The 22,524-nt window shown below is 38.7% G+C and overlaps 1 protein-coding gene across 3 annotated transcripts in view; it reads left to right on the forward strand.

Annotated features, from left to right (window-relative positions):
• Positions 1-22,524, forward strand: part of Atp6v1h (ATPase H+ transporting V1 subunit H) — a 74,044-nt gene that overhangs the window by 37,308 nt on the left and 14,212 nt on the right. For all 3 annotated transcript variants that reach the window (XM_021176841.3, XM_021176995.3, XM_021176920.3), the window contains 3 exons: positions 1,103-1,281; positions 4,071-4,196; positions 11,805-11,906. In XM_021176841.3, coding sequence (XP_021032500.1) covers positions 1,103-1,281; positions 4,071-4,196; positions 11,805-11,906 — 407 coding nt within the window. The remainder of the gene's footprint in view (positions 1-1,102; positions 1,282-4,070; positions 4,197-11,804; positions 11,907-22,524) is intronic.

Raw genomic sequence — 22,524 nt, forward strand, 5'->3', positions numbered from 1 at the left:
TTGTGTTTTCTTGGGCATCACTCAGGTATTTATTCTCAAGTCCTTTCTCCTTGATTTCATTGAATTCATTTAAACTCTGAATTCTTTGAGGAGGTTTATAATCTTTTAATTCTGTGTCCTGGAGTTTATCTAGGTATTGATCATTGATAAACATTGATTTCTACAGGACTGGTAGGTTTTGGAGAGAAGATATTTGGTTGCTCTTTCTTTCATATTTCTTATTTCTTTCAATATTCTGAAATATTTCATGTTTCATACTTTTAGAATTGACTTGAGGCATGTGGACCTCTTTTGTTAGTTCTGAGTTTCTTGTAGACGGAGCAGGTTGTGGCCAGAAGAGTGGATATTCTGATGGGTTGTGTCTGGAAGGTAGAAATGAACTGGGTGAAATGAAGTCAGGTGATAGAAGGTACTGGTCTGATGTACAGGATGGACTCCTTGTTTAACAGTTCAAGTGTGGAGAGGTAGATCTTGCTAGATAGGAATGTTGGCTGTGATATGAAGAGTTCTATGGCTTGGGGTAGAAAGAATCCTTGTTGAAGCCTAGAATTCCTTTGTTGTGCAGGTAAGGCAGGTGGGCTTGAGTATGAGACTGAGATGCCTGGATTCTGAGTTGGGTGGTATAAATGGATACAGGAGGGTGTGTCCTGGAGGAAGCCTCCAGGTTGGCTGTGGCATAGGCTGGGGACATCAGACTAGCCTGGCACACAGGTTGTTGGACTTGGGTATCTCTAGCTTATTGAGGGAAAGACATGTATGTGGAGGTAAGGGGACTCACTAGGGTAAACCTGGAAGGGGACATGGGAACCTGGGGAGACAGTGACTGAGCTGACTTCTTCAAGGAGATTGCATCTCCTAATAATTCTACCATGTCACAAAAATACTATAGGCTGGCAGCTAAACTCTGTAATAGTAAACTTTGAGGACATTTCAGATTTAAACTAGAGGTATTTCATATTCAGAGGTAGGTTTCTGATTGTATGATTATAGATAGGCACCTTTTAAAAGTACTGGTTAAATGGGAAATTCAAAGGAAGGTGTAAAGAAGTATGGATGTCTGCAAACATCATGTACTTTTTTCATGTCTCTTTGTCTAACTCAGAATTTCTTAGAAAAGTCAACAGAAAGAGAAACTCGCCAAGAGTATGCTCTGGCTATGATTCAATGCAAAGTACTGAAACAGTTGGAGAATTTGGAGCAGCAGAAGTATGATGATGAAGATATCAGTGAAGACATCAAATTTCTTTTGGAAAAACTTGGTGAGAGTGTCCAGGACCTTAGGTGTGTTATCATCTTCATCATTGTCACATAATTACTTGCGATAGCTCATTCTGTAGCCCTTGCTGCCCAGGAACTCACTGTATAGACTTGGAACTCAGAGATTGCTACCTCTGCTGGGCTAAAGATGTATACCACCTGTCCTGGCATTAAAATGCTTTTTAAAATTGCCATATACTAAATCTCTTGATATTTGTTTGACCTTGAACTCCTGGACAGAAGTGATTCTGCCTCAGTCTCTTTAGTGGTTGGACACTATTGGTGTGTGTGGTTGGTTATATAACTTTTAAAGAAACTTTGAATTGATTACAAAGTATGAAAATCATATTTTCCTACAATATTCTGTATTTTGCTGAAACATTCTACATTGTTAACTGTTGCTTAGAGCATTTGGCTATTCTTACTTGGAGAGATTCCTATCATTCTTTATAGAGCACTAGTTGAGTGATATGTATATCTTATATCTGTTTTCATTATTAGGCTTAGGATATGATTATTTAAAAATGCTAGTTTACTTATACTCACTTGTCTGCATTAAGTAACTATTCAAACAGGATATTCTTGTCAGTGTACCCTCTCTATCCTGGTTAAACTGAATTGTCTGTCAACATTAATGGTTCCATCTTTTAAAACTACTTGAAAGTAAGTCCAAGCATGTCTTGATACAGTCTGTTTAGTGGCTCTATTAGCTATTTTTCTCATTCTGCTACTCACACTGAATGACAGTAGTGTTAATCCCAGCAAATGAGAGTAAAGATCATTACCCAAAATATTTGGTCAAATTAAGCAAGCTTTATTTTCTGTCAGACATGGCTAACTCCCTAAAGCAGGGTTTGAAAAAAAAAATAGCATTTAACATAGGAAAAGTAGGCTTTATATAGTCTAAAAAACAACAAGGCCAGGGAATTTTCAGGGGTTGGGAGATTTCCAGAGGGATTTTGGTTACACCAGAGCTTCGCTGAACATTGCAGAATGATTTGGCAGAACATCTTAGCATCTGGGTACATTCACGGTATGAATCAAACTCCAGAGGGTGGGGATCATGTCAGATTCCAGCAACAGGCTAAAGCACAATCAACTTGAATTTTTCTGTACAAAGAAACGAACTTACTCTAATCTTATAACAAAAATAGTCCATCCTTAAGTTGGAGTCAGGCTGGTCAATCAATTCCTGTAATAAAATTTCCTGACAAAGGAGAAAGATTTGTTTATTTTAACTCAGTTCCAGACTGGGTGCCTTCTGGTGTAGAAGTTATGGTGGCTGGAGCTTGTGACAGCTGGTCATATTGTCTCTGCAGTCAGGAAACAGGAAAGGATGAATGGTTGTGCTTCTGTCACTTTCTCCTCCTTATGCAGTCCAGGACCCAGCATAGGGATGAGTGCCATTTAAAAATGCACACGTCTTTGTGCCTTGTCTTCATTGCTTTCTTGTTGCTGTGATAAAGTAATAAAATACCGTGACAAAAGCAATATAAGGAAGAAAGTATTTATGTTAGCTTACAGTTGTCAAGGGATAAGAAAGTCAATGATGAGCAAGACTTGGGAAGGCAGCAACAGGCATCTGGTGGGTCACATTACATCTGCATTCAGAAAGCAGACAGTGAACAGGAAATTTGAATCTGAAAAGACTCTAGGTCCATCTTCAGTAACCTACTTCTTCCAAGACTCCATCTTGTAAAGATCCCACAGTCATCTCAGACTGGGCACCCCCACCTAGGGACCAAGTGTTAAAGATGAGACTAAGTGGGCCAGTTAACATTCACACCAGAAACTTCAAATCAAGTTGACAAATCAACCCACAGTAAATAAACCACACTTAAAAACAACCAAGTTGATGGCCTAATCGGCCATCACTGGAAAGGGAGGCCCATTGGACATGCAAACTTTATATGCCCCAGTACAGAGGAATGCCAGGGCCAAAAAGTGGGAGTGGGTGGGTAGGGGAGTGGGTGGGGAGGGTATGGGGGACTTTTGGGATAGCATTGAAAATGTAATTGAGGGAAATACCTAATAAAAATATTTAAATAAATAAATAAATAAACATTTGGATTTGTTAAAAAAAAAAAAAACCAAAAAAAAAAAAAAAACAACCAACCAAGTTACATACAAGTTTAGTTACTGAGTTTTGAATTACATTGTATTTTGTTAACATATAGAATTTTTGCTTTAATTTTGAAAGGTTATTTCAACAAGTCATGTTTATATTAATAGTCATACTTAGTATTATATGAATACATGTGTGATATTGTTTTTGTGATATAAGATTATCTGCTTTTTACTTATATTTACAATAATATATCTACTGGCTTGGCAAATTACACTGCTTTGACTCTCAGGGTAGAAATTGTCATTTTTCTAATATAAACTAATACATATTCATATATTAATTGGGAATAAAGATTTTGGTAGCAAGTAATGATTTTAATATTCACACCAAGCATTCAACTTTGGCAATGTTGGACCTTAGTTTCTATGATTTGTTGGTGATTAAACTGTTTAAGTTTATAGTAGTGGTTAATATTTAGAGGGCAGTGAGGCATTGTAGTTGTTATTCTTGTTATTTTTTGAAACAGGGTCTTAACTATGTAGCCTTGTCTGACCTAGAAATGGGTATATAGATCAAATTGGCCTTGAACTAACAGAGGTCTGCCTGCCTCTGCTTCTTGAGTGCTGGGATTTTAAGTGTGTATAAAGACCAGACTCAGTCTTTGTAACTAAGTCATATTTTAATTTGCTTAATTTTGTAGTAGCCCTTAGATTCTTATAACTGGAATTTTTAAATAATTTTATAGCTCATTTGATGAATACAGTTCAGAACTTAAATCTGGAAGATTGGAATGGAGCCCTGTACACAAGTCTGAGAAATTTTGGAGAGAAAATGCCGTGAGGTTGAATGAGAAGAACTATGAACTCTTGAAGTAAGTTTGGATCCCATGTTCTGCTCTATAATTATACAGATCTTCATTAACATTTAGCTTTGTTATTAGGTGCTCTGTCATTTTCATTTATGTTTTCTTGCTAAGTAATCTGTTGAATACTTTGTATGCTTTTGATCAGTTAGGTGTTAATCTTTTCCAAGAGAAGTTCCTGTCAATTTGATAAACTTTTTTTTTAATGACAATTTGATATTCTGAGCATGACTTTTTGTCCTGTATTCACTGAGACTATTTTACCTTTGATTTACCATTTTACTATTAACTGTGACCTTGACAAACACAAGCTATTGATTTTAAGAGAGTCAATCTCCTAATATTGCTGAATATGGCTAGTGCTTTTCTGTGTCTTGGTTAAGATTTTGCCTACCAAGGGCAAAGAGATATCCTTGTATTTTTTGTTTTGCTCTGTTTTTCTGTGGTACTGGGATTAACCCTAGGACCTAGACCATTGATTGCCAGGTAAGTTTTCTACTCAAGCGGCTGTATTCCATCTTTTTTTTTTTTTTTTTTTTTAAAGTTTTTCTCTTTCTTCTTTTTTCCTTTTCCCCTTTTCCTCAGTGTCCCCTTTTTTCCTGTAGCCTAGGCCTGACCTGGAACTCATGACAATCCTCCTGACTCAGCCTCCCACATGCTGGAATTACAGGTGTGTGTTACTGATCTCTGCCTGCTTGTTCTTCTCTTCCTTTCTCTTTGGAAGATCCTTACTAAATAGTATTTCCAAGGTTGGCTATGGCAATTAATAATTAATTAATTATGTAACAGTTTCTACATTGAAACAACCTATTAATTGATAGTTACACAATGAAGGTACCTTATTGTTTTTTGTTTTTTGTTTTGTTTGTTTTTTTTTCGAGACAGGGTTTCTCTGTATAGCCCTGGCTGTCCTGGAACTCACTTTGTAGACCAGGCTGGCCTTGAACTCAGAAATCCGCCTGCCTCTGCCTCTTGAGTGCTGGGATTAAAGGAGTGCGCCACCACGCCCGGCGAAGGTACCTTTTTATACTATTTTATTCATAGCTTTGTTGTCTGACCTTATATTTTGGTCTCCAATCTATCCAAAGTTATGGTCATGAATTATGGTTGGGAAGTAGAAATCAAAATTTACCCTTTATGTAATATCTAATTGAAAATTGTACTTCTTAGGTTAGGGATGTCACTCAATGGCTAAGAGTAGTGCTTGCCACACAGTCCTTAGTATCCCTAGCACATACATAAAAAGCTGGGTGTGGTCCATGCACCTTTAACCTCCATTGTGGTGTGATCAGGGGTGGCAGGGTGGACAGACAGGAAGATTCCTAGAACTTACCAGCAGACAGTGTAGCCAACAAAACAAAACAAAAGAAAAGCTTGGCAAGTCTATGTTCAGTGAAAGACTGTCAAGGGAATAAGGCAGAGAGTAATAAGAGAAAGATACCCATATGGCTGTCTCTGGTCTATGGGCTTGTATGCACACACAATTAAAAGACCAAAATAGCATTTCCGTTTGGATTCTGTAGCTCTGTTCTCTCATGATAACATGATTAAATGTATATTCCTTCCTTTTGAATTGAAATATTTATATACTATATATTTAATCTATTAAAAATATAATTCAGTGAATTTTTAGTATATTTACAATAGTGTAGGATTTCTAGTACTCAAAGTTTTGAAACATTTTTATCACTTCAAAAAGATATTTCAGTGTCCCTAGTTATTACCTCTCCATACAACTCATTAACTAACTAACCTTAACTAACTAGCCTTAACTAACCTTTCATCTGTTTTATGTTTCTATGAATTTGCTTATTACAGAAATCTTATATGTAAATGTAATAATCTATTTGTCTTTAAAATCTTCTATTAAATATCTGACAAATTTTGTACATATTTAGTGCATTCTGATTGCTCCTACCATCACCCTGTCTTTTTTCCCCTCATCTCTAACTCACCTATCTCCTTTATACAAATCCCTTTCTCCCCATCATGTCCTTTTTGTCCTTTTGACACTGGTATCTTTCATGGTTCATCCAAGTTGAAGCGCTTATGAGTACTTATTCCTTCATATAGATGAATAGTACTCCAGTGTACATACAAGACTGTTGATTATTTTAATCCACAAGCTCATGCACAGTAGTTCATTCTGCCTTTGACCGTGAATAGTGATCCCACTAGTAGTACTTACTGTACAAGTTGATATGGGAACATATATTTTTCTTGAGGCAGCTAGTTATATTGCATTTGCAGTCAAGAAGTAGGAGGAAGACTGGGAGCTTGGAGAGATGGCTGACTGGTTAAGAACACTTGTTGCTCTTCCAGAGGACCCAGATTTGATTCCTAACATCCACATAATGGCTCCAGTTCCAGAGGATTGACTGCTCTCTTCTGGTGTCTGCAGGCAGTGGGTGTACATGTAGACAAAATACCCAAACACATTAAAAAAACCCCAGAAAACAAAATACAGAGAGGGATGAATTCTTTGTTTATCCTACTTTTCCATTTTTTATGCAATCCAGAATTCCAGTCTAGTAGTGGGATGCTGAGTCTTATTATAGTAACTATATTTAGCTCTTTGTAGAATTGACAAACTAGTTCCCAAAGTGGCTGTACAGCTTTATATTCCTACCATCATTATATAAGAATTCTGGTTTCTGGGCTGGAGAGATGGCTCAGTGGTTAAGAGCACTGACTGCTCTTCCAGAGGTCCTGAGTTCAAATCCCAGCAAGCAACCACATGGCGGCTCATAATCATCTGTAATGGGATAGGATGCCCTCTTCTGGTGGGTCTGAAGATAGCAACAGTCAGTATACTTGCATACATTAAAAAAAATAATAAATGAATAAATAAAAAGGGATTCTGGTTTTTGTACCTTTTAACCAAAATTGGGGATTGAATCAGGGCTTTATTCATACTAGGCAAGCTCTGTACTATTGAACACTGAGACTTATAACTATTTGGATATGGGCTTTATATTTTAAGTATTTTAGGATATGTAGTTATATTTCATTGCCACCCCCTCCCACACACACTGGGATTTATTGCCTGGTGGTTAATTATCTCAAGTATCTTTTACTGATCTTTTGTCCGTCTTCTAAGGAAAAGCACCTATTTCAATCTTGGCTTCTATTTTTTTTTTTTTCTTCTTTTAAAATTGGGTTGCCTTTTGGTATTTTTTTGTAAGAGTTCTTCATACAGATTACCCTTAATCTATATGGAGTTGCATATTAAGAAACTTCATTGTATGTTGAAAATTTATTTAAACACTTAACCACCGGGCATTATAGCTTTAGTAACACAGTGCCCTGTTGACAGTCAGTTGTTTACCCTCATGATCATGAGAAAGCTGTGGTTCTCTGTCTGCCCCACTTTACAGCAGAGCATCATAGTATATGCTGATAGCCTGACAAAGGCTATAAGTAAAAGCTCAAATAATGAGTTGACCCTTGTAAGTTTTTTTTTTTTTTTTGAGAGGAGGACATCTGAACTTTTTGGCTGCAAGTACCCATTATATTTGATTGGAAATATTTGTCTAATTTTGTATGCTGCCTTCTTATTTTCTTGATAGTGTCTTTTGAAGGACAAAATCTTTAAAATCAAACTTTACTTTTGACTTGTATTGGTTCCTTCTACTTTTGGTATCATCACAAAGGATTTATGTCAAACTCAAGTTATAAAAATGTTTCCAAGAATTTCTCTTTTTCCTTTCATTTCTTCCCTCCTCTGCACATGCACGCACGTGCGCGCGCACACACACACACACACACACACACACACACACACACACACAGTGTCAGATAATACATACACTTTTAAAATTGACTTAAACTTTAGAATAGTTTTAAGTTATAAAAATTGAGCACAAAGAATATCCTCATATATTCTCTTCATCCTTAGCACACAGTTTGTGCTAGCATATTTTGTACTTTTAAAACAGTCTTGCTGTATAATTCTGTCTAGCCTCGAACTTGAACAGTCTCTTCCCTTGGCCTCACAAATGCTAGAATTACAGGTATGTGCCACCTTTCCCAGTTAATTTCCTATATCGCATTAGTATGATACATTCACTAAAGTCAGTGAAGGATGAGTAGTCACAATGCTTATTTTCTCTGCTTTTACAGTACACAGATAAAATCTATCATTTGTTCCCATGGCCCACAGTCTCACTAGTCTGGCTCTGAGTGGTTCTGTCCATTCTTACTTCATAAGCTTTGCCTAATTAAGCAGTTCAGAGGCAAAAATCTTCTCTAATTATCATGATTTCCTGCATGTGCCCATTGTTAAGGTTTTCACCTTCACGAAGAATCATGTAATTTTCCTTTTCTGTATTAAAAGTTGAAGATTATCTTCTATCTCTTCTACTTTGCTTTCTTCCCTTCTTTATTCAGTTCTTCCAGTGGGTACCACATCATAACCTGGGAGTTCTTGACCACAGATCTGATGTGTATCCTTTCCTTTTTGATCCCTCAGAAATCTTCAGCTCTAGAAAATGTCAAGTTAGTACCTATATTTCACCCTCTCCTTTACAACTTACCATCAAATCAGTGGCTCAAGTAGAGGATGACAGCCATATGTCTTTTCGCCATTGGAATTCCTTCCTTATATAAGGGAGATTCTGCTGGGTAGCCATGCCAAGTTCAGTTGTATGTTTTATTACACATAGCAGCAGCTTGCAACTGCCATGGGTAACTAGTGCTTGTTGGCGGTTTTGTCCTGTATTTGCTATTTTCAAAGAATGTAGCATATAGTCTAGACCTTGAACAACTGTTAGTGTGTTCCCATACTCACAGAACAGACCCTTGATGAGTACATCAAGCAGGGACACTACCAGATATTATATAAAAGACAACCATCTACGCCTCCTGCAGTAGACACTCCAACTTCAAATGGCTTAGTGTTAGTTATATGTCTTTCTCCCCATAGGAAGGCCCATATAATTCTGCCATAACAACAAGATATTTCATAAAGGGAGAGAGAAGCTACTTGCTGAGACTGCCTTCATGGGTGGTCTACCCTCAGCTTGCAGTCAAAGCAAGGGCAGTGCAATTGCGCCTCCCAAAGTTACCTTTAGTTTTATCACAGCCTGTGTGTTGGGTGCAGAGTTGTGCTAACTTTTCCTGGTGATGTGCAACCAAATATTTACTCACCCCAAATAGTGTTCTAGTGACAGTCCAGAGTACCATTCCATCAAAGTCTAGCTTAGTGAACTGATGAGCTCATTTTGTTGGCTAGTTACTCAGCATGGGCTAATACCCCATCTCTAGAATCCTACAGATTATAGGAAGAGAGGTTGCTTCTAGGAGTGTGGGCACGCCATCGTTGCTGATGACCTTATGGAACTGTATCATGGAGTCCTCCTTTTGGTTAGCAGCTTACAGCTTTCTAAAACTCCAGTTCTGGGGGTTCTGTCTCTCTCTTCTGGCTTCCACGGGCATAGAATGTACATGGTATATAGACATACATTCAGGGAAAACATCCATACACATAAAATGAAAATAAAATAGAATAATTTAAAGAGGAACATGGACAGTTTAGAGTATTCAAAAATATAAATAAATATTTGGAAAGCTGAATGTGTATTTTGTTTTTATCTTCTAGATTTTCATGTGTTTACATTGAAGGAGTTATTATCAATGTGCTGTTGTATGTAGAATATGGATAGGCAGGCTGCAGATAATTTGATTCATTTTCAACACTTGTTATATCCTGAGACACATTAACTTCTGAGTTCCATTTAATCAAAAATGGTTTGTGAAGAATGTATGTACATCAACATGAAAATGAATATGTATTACCATCATGCTTCTTTTTTCTTGGTAATTTGGGAATCCAGATTTCTCAGTTAATTCAGAAGATAGAAGGTGTGTAATTAGTCCATAACAAAAAGATCCTCTGATTGACAGCGTCTTCATTTGTACTCCTATCATTTACAGATTTCAGGTAGATGACAGGTTGAGATGGTTGCAAAAGTTTTATGGGTAGACTTTTAAGTTTTAGTATTAGCAAATGTCAGATAAAATGGGATTTAGAAACTAAGCAGCTTTTGTAGATTTGAATGTATTTGTTTTTTTGACACAGGCTGACTTAGAACTCTTGCATTCCTAGTCTTAGCTTCTCCCTTCCAGTGACAGAATTATAGAGATAGAGCATTACATCTAGTTTAGAATAACAGAAAAATGTAGAAATCTTAGTATTTTATTACAAGTAGACATTTATTTGTGAGCTAATTGTGCCTACATGTTTGTCTAGCATGCAGAAGCCTGTTGAGATTAGGTGTCAGATCCCCTGAAACTAGAGTTTCAGATAGTTGTGAGCCACTATGTGGGTGGATGCTAGGAACTAAAGCCCAGTCCTCTGCCAAAGCAGTAAATGTTCTCAACCACTGAGCCGTCTCTTAAAAAAATACACTTGGTTTTGAGATTATGATATAATTACGTCCCCCTACTCCTTCCTCTAAAACCTTCCCAATACTCCTCGCTGCTCTCCTTCAAACTCACAGCTTCTTTTTTACTAAGTTGCTATGCATGCATATGTATATAGATAAATAGTACTAAATATTGTCTCTTCAGTCTTCATAATGTTACTTGCAAGTTTGTTTGCAGAGCTGATGGTCATTGGACAACTTACTTTTGTGTTCTTCTCAGAGGAGGACCACCTCTTCCATTGAGTCATTTCTTGAGCCCTCCTTTAAGTAGCAATTTTTAAGGGAGAGTAATAGTTGAGTATTTTAGAAAAGTTAGATGAGCTTTAAAAAATGTGAGTGTGTGTGTGTGTGTGTGTGTGTGTGCGCGCGCGTGCGCGCGCGCGTGTGTGTCTTCGTCTTAGTTAGGTTTATATCCCTGTGATAAAGACCATGACCTAAAACATGTTGGGAGTAGGTTTTTCCCTTTGCCAGAAGATATTAATTACAAATAGCTTTTTGATTAGGGGTAGGACCCTGTGTCTGTTCCCAACTTTCATTGCTGGCACCCTGTCTGGCTTGAATCTGTGCAGGTCTTATGTGTGTTGCTACAGTCTCTGTGACCTCATAGGTAATCAGTCCTGCTGTATCTGCAAGATACTGTTTTCCTTGGAATCATACATCACCTCCGTTTCTTTAGGTGTTTGTGCCTCCTCTTCCTCATAGATTCTTGAGCCTTGAGGAAAGGAGTTTGATGAAGACAAACCATTTAGGACTTAGTGCTCCAACGTCTCTCATTCTCCGCACATTGTGCAGTTATGGGTCTCTATTAGCGTCCCTCCACTACTAAAAGAAGCTTCTTTGATGTGAGTTGAGCAAGGCACTGACTTATGAGCGCAATAGTTAGTATGTTATTAGGAGTCATTTTATTGCCATATAGCTTTAGCAGAATAATAGTAGTAGGCTTTCTCCTAGACCCATGACCTATCTAGTCTCAGGTTATGTTTTTAGAATTGTATATAAATGCAACTGCTTATAAAGCTGGGGGGAGGGTAATCTGTATATATGTATAAAGGTTTGAAAAGTGCTAACATGGATATAATGGTGAAATCCTTAGAAACGTCTGCTTTGAGTAAGATGTCTATATTATACCTATGTTAATTGTACTCTGTAGAAAAATAAACAGTTTGATATGTTGGAATTAAATTTATTTCAGAATCTTGACAAAACTTCTGGAGGTATCAGATGATCCACAAGTCTTAGCTGTTGCTGCTCATGATGTTGGAGAATATGTCCGGCATTATCCCCGGGGAAAACGGTAAAAGACAAAGACAAACCTATGTTTCATTTTGGTTTCTTGAAACAATCCAAAGTAATGTTCTTTACTAAATCAGAGTAATTAGGAGAGAAGCTAATGAAGAAAATGAACTCAGCTAAAATGACTACTATAAAAGTATAAATACACTTGCATTAATACTTTTGTGTAATTGTCAGTGGAGATTATTAGAAGTTTCTTATTAAAAGTTTCCTTTGTTTTAATTCCATAGCCATCTTGTGAACACTGTTTTCCCCTACTACTCATAGTTATGGACATGAATGAGAGGTTGTTATTGACTGAAGTTACAAACCATAGAATTGAATACGGAGTCTGTAAGGAAAAGTTATAGTAGATGCATAGTAATATAATCATGCATTTCAAAATATTGAGGTGTGGTTATATAATTAAATGTACTTAGATATACTGACAACAAAACAATGATATATATGTTTATTTGGCAAAGTAGAATCTGAAGACTTTCAGTACTTTATTTTTCTTTAAAAAGAAAAAGAACAAAAAGAATAAATACCCTGTAAATAAATAAATAAATGAATGAATAAATAGCTAAGCCACTTAGGACAAAAACAAAAGAAAAGAAAATTGCTTTGGTATCTCACATTTGATGACATTTGGATGGTAGACTTAACTTATTAAGGTAATCACAGCTGCTAAGATATGTCATCATAAAATGCCAGGATTCATTTAAGAGTCATTATCAAAAGATAGTTGCCGCATTTATTAGCTAGCCATAAAAAACAAGAAGTGGACGTTTTCTCCTGGTTCAGTGAAAAAAAATCTCAGCAAAGACCTTGAATTTTTGAGGGATTCAAATTCAGAAGAAATAAAAGGAAGGAGAGAGAGGAAATCAGTTACATGTTTGATTAGAAAGGTCCAGTGTCATACCTCCCAACCCTGCAGACAGCATTCACTGTTTCTAACAGGAGCCAGTGTGGATTGCTGTTTATTCTTCTTTTATATGTTTGTTTGATTTTTATTTTTTCCTTTTATTGAAAATAGTTTTTTTCTCATATAATGTCCTGATTATAATTTCTTCTCTCTCTTCCTCCCAGTTGCTCTGCACCTTCCCTCCCATCCATATCCACTCCGTTTTCTCCCAGTAGAAGGCTAACAGGCTGCTAAGGGATAATAATAAAATATAATAAGATAAAACAAAACTAACACATCATAATTGGACAAATCAAGAAAACAGAAGAAAAAGAACCCAAGAGAATGTACAGAAACAGAAACCCACTCATTGGCACACTTAGGAATCCTATTAAAAAAACTAAACTGGAAACCATAATATATACATAAGGACCTGGTGTAGACCCATTCAGGCCATGTGCATGGTACTTTAGTCTCTGTGAGTTTATATGAGCTCTGATTATGTTGAATTAGGGGCCCTTGTTTTCTGGGTATTCTTGATATTTTATATGTTATTTTCATAGTTGCTTTTGTGTTTAGAAGGAATACTTTTGAAACAGTAGCCTGTTTTGTGTATTCAGATAGAAAACATAACAGGTAGTTATTGCTCCCAAATTACAAATTTAATAACTGTTATTGAGCTGTGGGGTTTAGTGACAGAGCATGTGCCTAGCATATAAGGTTTCCATCTATAGCACCCACCCACTGCAAAATGTCCTCAATAAATTGAAATAGTAGATTAGTCATATTTATACTTGTGACAGTCTCAATACTAGGAACCCCTTCATCCACATAGTATTAACTGCTGGACATAACTAGTCCTCCACTCATATCTTGCATAATTAGTATTATCCAGTCAATACAGCAGTGTGCCAGCAATTTGAACACCCTTTTAAACTCTTTACAAGGGGCTAGTGTAGCTGAAAAACCTGGAATGCCATAATGGGCTTTTAATTTTCTTTTTCTTTTTTTTTTTTAATTTTAATATTTTTATTACATATTTTCCTCAATTACATTTCCAATGCTATCCCAAAAGTCCCCCATAGCGCCCCCCACTTCCCTACCCACCCATTCCCATTCTTTTGGCCCTGGCATTCCCCTATATTGGGGCATATAAAGTTTGCAAGTCCAATGGGCCTCTCTTTCCAGTGATGGCCGACTAGGCCATCTTTCGATACATATGCAGCTAGAGACAAGAGCTCCGGGGTACTGGTTAGTTCATCATGTTGTTCCAACTATAGGGTTGCAGATCCCTTTAGCTCCTTGGGTACTTTCTCTAGCTTCTCCATTGGGAGACCTGTGATACATCCAATAGCTGACTGTGAGCATCCACTCCTGTGTTTGCTAGGCCCCTGCATAGTCTCACAAGAGACAGCTATCTTTGGGTCCTTTCAGCAAAATCTTGCTAGTGTATGCAATGGTGTCCGCGTTTAGAAGCTGATTATGGGATGGATCCCTGGATACGGCAGTCTCTAGATGGTCCATCCTTTCATCACAGCTCCAAACTTTGTCTCTGTAACTCCTTCCATGGGTGTTTTGTTCCCAATTCTAAGAAGGGGCACAGTGTCCACATTTTGGTCTTCATTCTTCTTGAGTTTCATGCGTTTAGCAAATTGTATCTTATATCTTGGGTATCCTAAGTTTTGGGCTAATATCCACTTTTCAGTGAGTACATATTGTGTGAGTTCCTTTGTGATTGTGTTACGTCACTCAAGATGATGCCCTCCAGGTCCATCCATTTGGCTAGGAATTTCATAAATTCATTCTTTTTAATAGCTGAGTAGTACTCCATTGTGTAAATGTACCATAATTTCTGTATCCATTCTTCTGTTGAGGGACATCTGGGTTCTTTCCAGCTTCTGGCTATTATAAATAGGGCTGCTATGAACATAGTGGAGCATGTGTCCTTCTTACCGGTTGGGACATCTTCTGGATATATGCCCAGGAGAGGTATTGCTGGATCCTCCGGTAGTACTATGTCCAATTTTCTGAGGAACTGCCAGACTGATTTCCAGAGTGGTTGTACAAGCTTGCAATCCCACCAACAATGGAGGAGTGTTCCTCTTTCTCCACATCCTCGCCAGCATCTGCTGTCACCTGAATTTTTGATCTTAGCCATTCTGACTGGTGTGAGGTGGAACCTCAGGGTTGTTTTGATTTGCATTTCCCTGATGATTAACGATGTTGAACATTTTTTCAGGTGCTTCTCTGCCATTCGGTATTCTTCAGGTGAGAATTCTTTGTTCAGTTCTGAGCCCCATTTTTTAATGGGGTTATTTGACTTTCTGGAGTCCACCTTCTTGAGTTCCTTATATATATTGGATATTAGACCCTTATCTGATTTAGGATAGGTAAACATTCTTTCCCAATCTGTTGGTGGTTTTTTTGTCTTATTGATGGTGTCTTTTGCCTTGCAGAAGCTTTGCAGTTTCATGAGGTCCCACTTGTCAATTCTCGATCTTACAGCACAAGCCATTGCTGTTCTATTCAAGAATTTTTCCCCTGTGCCCATATCTTCAAGGCTTTTCCCCACTTTCTCCTCTATAAGTTTCAGTGTCTCTGGTTTTATGTGAAGTTCCTTGATCCACTTAGACTTGACCTTAGTACAAGGAGATAGGAATGGATCGATTCGCATTCTTCTACATGATAACAACCAGTTGTGCTAGCACCATTTGTTGAAAATGCTGTCTTTCTTCCACTGGATGTTTTTAGCTCCCTTGTCGAAGATAGAGTGACCATAGGTGTGTGGGTTCATTTCTGGGTCTTCAATTCTATTCCATTGGTCTATTTGTCTGTCACTATACCAGTACCATGCAGTTTTTATCACAATTGCTCTGTAGTAGAGCTTTAGGTCCGGCATGGTGATTCCACCAGAGGTTCTTTTATCCTTGAGAAGAGTTTTTGCTATCCTAGGTTTTTTGTTATTCCAGATGAATTTGCAGATTGCACTTTCTAATTCGTTGAAGAATTGATTTGGAATTTTGATGGGGATTGCATTGAATCTGTAGATTGCTTTTGGCAAGATAGCCATTTTTACAATGTTGATCCTGCCAATCCATGAGCATGGGAGATCTTTCCATCTTCTGAGATCTTCTATAATTTCTTTCTTCAGAGACTTGAAGTTTTTATTATACAGATCTTTCACTTCCTTAGTTAGAGTCACGCCAAGATATTTTATATTATTTGTGACTATTGAGAAGGGTGTTGTTTCCCTAATTTCTTTCTCAGCCTGTTTATTCTTTGTGTAGAGAAAGGCCATTGATTTGTTTGAGTTAATTTTATATCCAGCTACTTCACCGAAGCTGTTTATCAGGCTTAGGAGTTCTCTGGTGGAATTTTTAGGGTCACTTATATATACTATCATATCATCTGCAAAAAGTGATATTTTGATTTCATCTTTTCCAATTTGTATCCCTTTGATCTCCTTTTGTTGTCGAATTGCTCTGGCTAGGACTTCAAGTACAATGTTGAATAGGTATGGAGAAAGTGGACAGCCTTGTCTAGTCCCTGATTTTAGAGGGATTGCTTCAAGCTTCTCACCATTTACTTTGATGTTGGCTACTGGTTTGCTGTAGATTGCTTTTATCATGTTTAGGTATGGGCCTTGAATTCCTGATCTTTCCAAGACTTTTATCATGAATGGGTGTTGGATCTTGTCAAATGCTTTTTCCGCATCTAACGAGATGACCATGTGGTTTTTGTCTTTGAGTTTGTTTATATACTGGATTACGTTGATGGATTTCCGTATATTGAACCATCATCCCTGCATCCCTGGGATGAAACCTACTTGGTCAGGATGGATGATTGTTTTGATGTGTTCTTGGATTCGGTTAGCAAGAACTTTATTGAGGATTTTTGCATCAATATTCATAAGGGATATTGGTCTGAAGTTTTCTATCTTTGTTGGGTCTTTTTGTGGTTTAGGTATCAGAGTAATTGTGGCTTCATAGAATGAGTTGGGTAGAGTACCTTCTGTTTCTATTTTGTGGAATAGTTTGTGAAGAACTGGGATTAGATCTTCTTTGAAGGTCTGATAGAACTCTGCACTAAACCCATCTGGTCCTGAGCTTTTTTTGGTTGGGAGACTATTAATGACTGTTTCTATTTCTTTGGGGGATATAGGGCTGTTTAGATCATTAACCTGATCTTGGTTCAACTTTGGTACCTGGTATCTGTCTAGGAACTTCTCCATTTCATCCAGGTTCTCCAGTTTTGTTGAGTATAGCCTTTGGTAGAAGGATCTGATGGTGTTTTGGATGTCTTCAGGATCTGTTGTTATGTCTCCTTTTTCATTTCTGATTTTGTTAATTAGAATGCTTTCCCTGTGCTCTCTAGTGAGTGTGGCTAAGGGTTTATCTATCTTGTTGATTTTCTCAAAGAACCAGCTCCTTGATTGGTTGATTCTTTGAATAGTTCTTCTTGTTTCCACTTGATTGATTTCGCCCCTGAGTTTGATTATTTCCTGCTGTCTACTCCTCTTGGGTGAATTTGCTTCCTTTTGTTCTAGTGCTTTTAGGTGTGTTGTCAAGCTGCTAATGTGTGCTCTTTCTAGTTTCTTTTTGGAGGCACTCAGAGCTATGAGTTTTCCTCTTAGAAATGCTTTCATTGTGTCCCATAAGTTTGGGTATGTTGTGGCTTCATTTTCATTGAACTCTAAAAAGTCCTTAATTTCTTTCTTTATTCCTTCCTCGACCAAGGTATCATTGAGAAGAGTGTTGTTCAGTTTCCACGTGAATGTTGGCTTTCTATTATTTATTTTGTTATTGAAGATCAGCCTTAGTCCATGGTGATCTGATAGGATGCATGGGACAATTTCAATATTTTTGTATCTGTTGAGGCCTGTTTTGTGACCAATTACGTGGTTAATTTTGGAGAAGGTACCATGAGGTGCTGAGAAGAAGGTATATCCTTTTGTTTTAGGGTAAAATGTTCTGTAGATATCTGCCAGATCCATTTGATCCATAACTTCTGTTAGTTTCACTGTGTCCCTGTTTAGTTTCTGTTTCCATGATCTGTCCATTGGTGAAAGTGGTGTGTTGAAGTCTCCCACTATTATTGTATGAGGTGCAATGTGTGCTTTGAGACTTACTAAAGTTTCTTTAATGAATGAGGCTGCCTTTGTATTTGGAGCATAGATATTCAGGATTGATAGTTCCTCTTGGAGGATTTTACCTTTGATGAGTATGAAGTGCCCCTCCCTGTCTTTTTTGATGACTTTGGGTTGGAAGTCAATCTTATCAGATATTAGAATGGCTACTCCAGCTTGTTTCTTCATACCATTTGCTTGGAAAATTGTTTTCCAGCCTTTCATTCTGAGGTAGTGTCTATCTTTTTCTCTGAGATGAGTTTCCTGTAAGCAGCATAATGTTGGGTCTTGTTTGTGTAGCCAGTTTGTTAGTCTATGTCTTTTTATCGGGGAGTTGAGTCCATTGATATTAAGAGATATTAAGGAAAAGTAATTGTTGTTTCCTGTTATTTTTGTTGTTAAAGTTGGCATTCTGTTCTTGTGGCTGTCTTCTTTTAGGTTTGTTGAGGGATTACCTTCTTGTTGTTTCTAGGGCGTGGTTCCCGTCCTTGTATTGGTTTTTTTCTGTTATTATCCTTTGAAGGGCTGGATTCGTGGAGAGATAATGTGTGAATTTGTTTTTGTCGTGGAATACTTTGGTTTCTCCATCTATGTCAATTGAGAGTTTGGCTGGGTATAGTAGCCTGGGCTGGAATTTGTGTTCTTTTAGTGTCTGTATAACATCTGTCCAGGATCTTCTGGCTTTCATAGTCTCTGGTGAAAAATCTGGTGTAATTCTGATAGGCTTGCCTTTATATGTTACTTGGCCTTTTTCTCTTACTGCTTTTAGTATTTTATCTTTATTTAGTGCATTTGTTGTTCTGATTATTATGTGTCAGGAGGTATTTCTTTTCTGGTCCAGCCTATTTGGAGTTCTGTAGGCTTCTTGTATGTTCATGGGCATCTCTTTCTTTAGATTTGGGAAGTTTTCTTCTATAATTTTATTGAAGATGTTTGCTGGTCCTTTGAGTTGAAAATCTTCATTCTCATCCACTCCTATTATCTGTAGGTTTGGTCTTCTCATTGTGTCCTGTATTTCCTGGATGTTTTGAGTTAGGATCTTTTTGCATTTTCCATTTTCCTTGATTGTTGTGCCGATGTTCTCTATGGAATCTTCTTCACCTGAGATTCTCTCTTCCATCTCTTGTATTCTGTTGCTGATGTTCGCATCTATGGTTCCAGATTTCTTTCCTAGGGTTTCTATCTCCAGTGTTGCCTCATTTTGGGTTTTCTTTATTGTGTCTACTTCCCTTTTTAGGTCTAGTATGGTTTTGTTCATTTCCATCATCTGATTGGATGTGTTTTCCTGTTTCTCTTTAAGGACTTGTAACTCTTTAGCCATGTTCTCCTGTAGTTCTTTAAAGTCCTTCTTGATGTCCTCTACCATCATCATGAGATATGCTTTTAAATCCAGGTCTAGCTTTTCAGGTGTGTTGGGGTGCCCTGGACTGGGCGAAGTGGGAGTGCTGTGTCCTGATGATGGTGAGTGGTCTTGGTTTCTGTTAGTAAGATTCTTACCTTTACCTCTCGCCATCTGGTAATCTCAGGAGTTGTTATAGTTGTCTCTGTTCAGAGGTTGTTCTTCTGGTGATTCTGATTACCGTCTGTCAGCAGACCTGGGAGACAGGCTCTCTCCTCTGAGTTTCAGTGGTTAGAGCACTCCCTGCTGACAAGCTTTCCTCTTAAAGGGAAGGTGTACAGATATCTGGCGTTTGGATCTCCTCCTGGCAGAAGAAGAAGGCCGAAAACAGGACCTTTCCCAGATGCTGTGTTGCTTTGGCAGGTCACAGAAGCTGTCAGCTTCTGTGGTGCACACTCTCAGCTGTGTAGACTAAGTTCCTAAGTTCGGTGGAGTCCTGGATCCAAGATGTGCTCCCTGCTCCTGAGGCAGAGGGCTCCTGTGCAGGGCAGACAGACCACTGTCTTCCAGCTGGGAGGGTGCCGGATGTTTGGGGCCCCAAAAGGGTGCTGCCTCAGCGGCTCTGTGGCTCCCGCCTGTCCCAGAAGCTGTCTGCCTCTGTGGTCCTCACTCTCACCTGTGCAGACTAAGTTCGGCGGAGTCCTGGAGCCAAGATGTCGCTCCCTGCAGGGTGGACCTCTGTCCTCCTGCTGGGAGGGTGCCGGATGTCTGTGGCCCCAAAAGGGTGCTGCCTCAGCAGCTCTGTGGCTCCCGCCTGTCCCAGAAGCTGTCTGCCTCTGTGGTCCTCACTCTCACCTGTGCAGACTAAGTTCGGTGGAGTCCCGGGGCCAAGATGGCGCTCCCTGTAGGGCAGATCACTGTCCTCCGGCTGGGAGGGTGCCGGATGTCTGCAGCCCCAAAAGGGTGCTGCCTCAGCGGCTCTGTGGCTCCCGCCTGTCCCAGAAGCTGTCTGCCTCTGTGGTCCTCACTCTCACCTGTGCAGACTAAGTTCGGCGGAGTCCTGGAGCCAAGATGGTGCTCCCTGCAGGGCGGATCACTGTCCTCTAATTTTATTTTTCTTAAGACAATTCAGTATCAAAACTCATCTTCCTAGAGTTGAAGAAATCATTTTAATAAGCATATATTTTGTACCCTCACTGTAGTTGGTCAAGATGGTAGTGCTCCCTTTTCCAAATCCGTAAACTTAGGCACACTCCCATGGCCTGAGCTCATCACGGTAGATGCTCCTGGTTAAGTCTTCCATAGGAATGGGTGGGGAAGGAAACAGAAGCAGCAGGCATGAGGGTCAGGTCTGGGCATGAATAGACTAGAACAACACTTGCATCATGGCTGTCTGAATTAGCGGTTTAATCTTGACATGCTTTCAAAGATGCCTCTCCAGCTTTGAAACTGCTCCTGCCTTTCTTGTCGGTTTTTTGGCTGCTGAATCAGACTCAGGTTTCTGTAAGATGTGAGTAGAAATACTAATGGATATCTAAGATTATTTCTAAAAAGCTGATAAATCACAATATACTATCTTAAAACTAAAACACTAGTGTCCAAGTCTTTGTTAAATTTTGTTATAACAATAACAGTGATGACCTGGTTCTGTTCTTTCTTAAAATTAGACTGTAAACTTCTGAAAATGATTATCTGCTGAGGAAAAGTATTCACCATTCAGCAGGGCACAATCAATCTGGAGAGAGTTATCTAGAGAACTCATGCTTGCTCTCTTAAGATTTTTACATCAGATACATGGGTCTTCAGTATGCAACGCTTAGCAAAGCACATACAAATAAATTATTTTTATAGTGGCACACACTTTTTATCTAGCAAACCTAAAAATTATAGTTCTGACCATTACAGATGCTAATTGTAGAAAGTGTGAAGAGAAGCAGGGCCTTTAGTACCATAGTCACAGATAGTGACTTCTCAGATTGTCTTTTTAAAAAATTATTATTAGATATTTACTTTATTTACATTTCAAATGTTGTCCCCTTCCCTGATTTCCCCTCCGAAAACCCCCTATCCCCTCCTTGCTCCCCCTGCTCACCAACCCACCCACACCCACTTCCTGGCCCTGGCGTTCCCCTACACTGGGGCATAGAGTCTTCACAGGACCAAGGGCCTCATCTCCTATTGATAACCAACTAGGCCATCCTCTGCTACATATGCAGCTGGAGCCATGAGTCCCACCATATGTACTCTTTGGTTGGTGATGTAGTCCCTGGGAGCTCTGAGCGGTACTGGTTAGTTCATATTGCTGTTCCTCTTATGGGGCTGCAAACCTCTTCAGCTCCTTTGTTCCTTTCTCACGCTCCTTCATTGGGGACCCTGTGCTCAGTCCAATGGTAGGCTTCGAGGATCCACCTCTATATTTGTCAGGCACTGATGGAGCCTCTCTAGAGACAGGTGTAACAGACTTTTCTGTCAGCAAGCACTTGTTGGTATCCACAAAAGTGTCTGGGTTTGGTGATTGTATATGGGATGGATCTCCAGGTGGGGCAGTCTCTGGATGGTCATTTCTCCAGTCTCTGCTACACACTTTGTCTCTATAATTCCTTCCATGGGTATTTTGTTCCCCCTTCTAAGAAGAATCGAAGTATCCACACTTTGGTCTTCCTTCTTCTTGAGCTTCATTGGTCTGTGAACTGTATCTTTGGTATTCCAAACTTCTGGGCTAACATCCACTTATCAATGAGTGCTTATTTACCATGTGTGTTATTTTGTGATTGGGTTACCTCACTCAGGTTGATATTTTCTAGCTCCATCCATTTGCCTAAGAATTTCATGAGTTCATTGTTTTTAATAGCTGAGTAGTACTCCATTGTGTAAATGTACCACATTTTCTGTATCCATTCTTCTGTTGAAGGACATCTGGGTTCTGTCCAGCTTCTGGCTAGTATAAATAAGACTGCTATGAACATAGTAGAGCATGTATCCTTATTACATGTTGGAGAATCTTCTGAGTGGTATAGCTGGGTCATCAGGTAGTACTATGTCCAATTTTCTGAGGAATTGTCAAGCTGATTTCCAAAGTAGTTGTACCAGCTTGCAGTCCCACCTGCAATGGAGGAGTGTTGCTCTTCTCTACAACCTTGCCAGCATCTGCTGTCACCTGAGTGTTTGATCATAGCCATTCTGACTGATGTAAGGTAGAATCTCAGGGTTGTTTTGATTTGCATTTCCCTGATGACTAAGGATTTTGAACATCTTTAGGTACGTCTTGG

Source organism: Mus caroli, unplaced genomic scaffold, assembly GCF_978045245.1.
Source record: "Mus caroli unplaced genomic scaffold, Mus_caroli_1 scaffold_1, whole genome shotgun sequence".
Classification (NCBI taxonomy): Eukaryota; Metazoa; Chordata; class Mammalia; order Rodentia; family Muridae; genus Mus; species Mus caroli.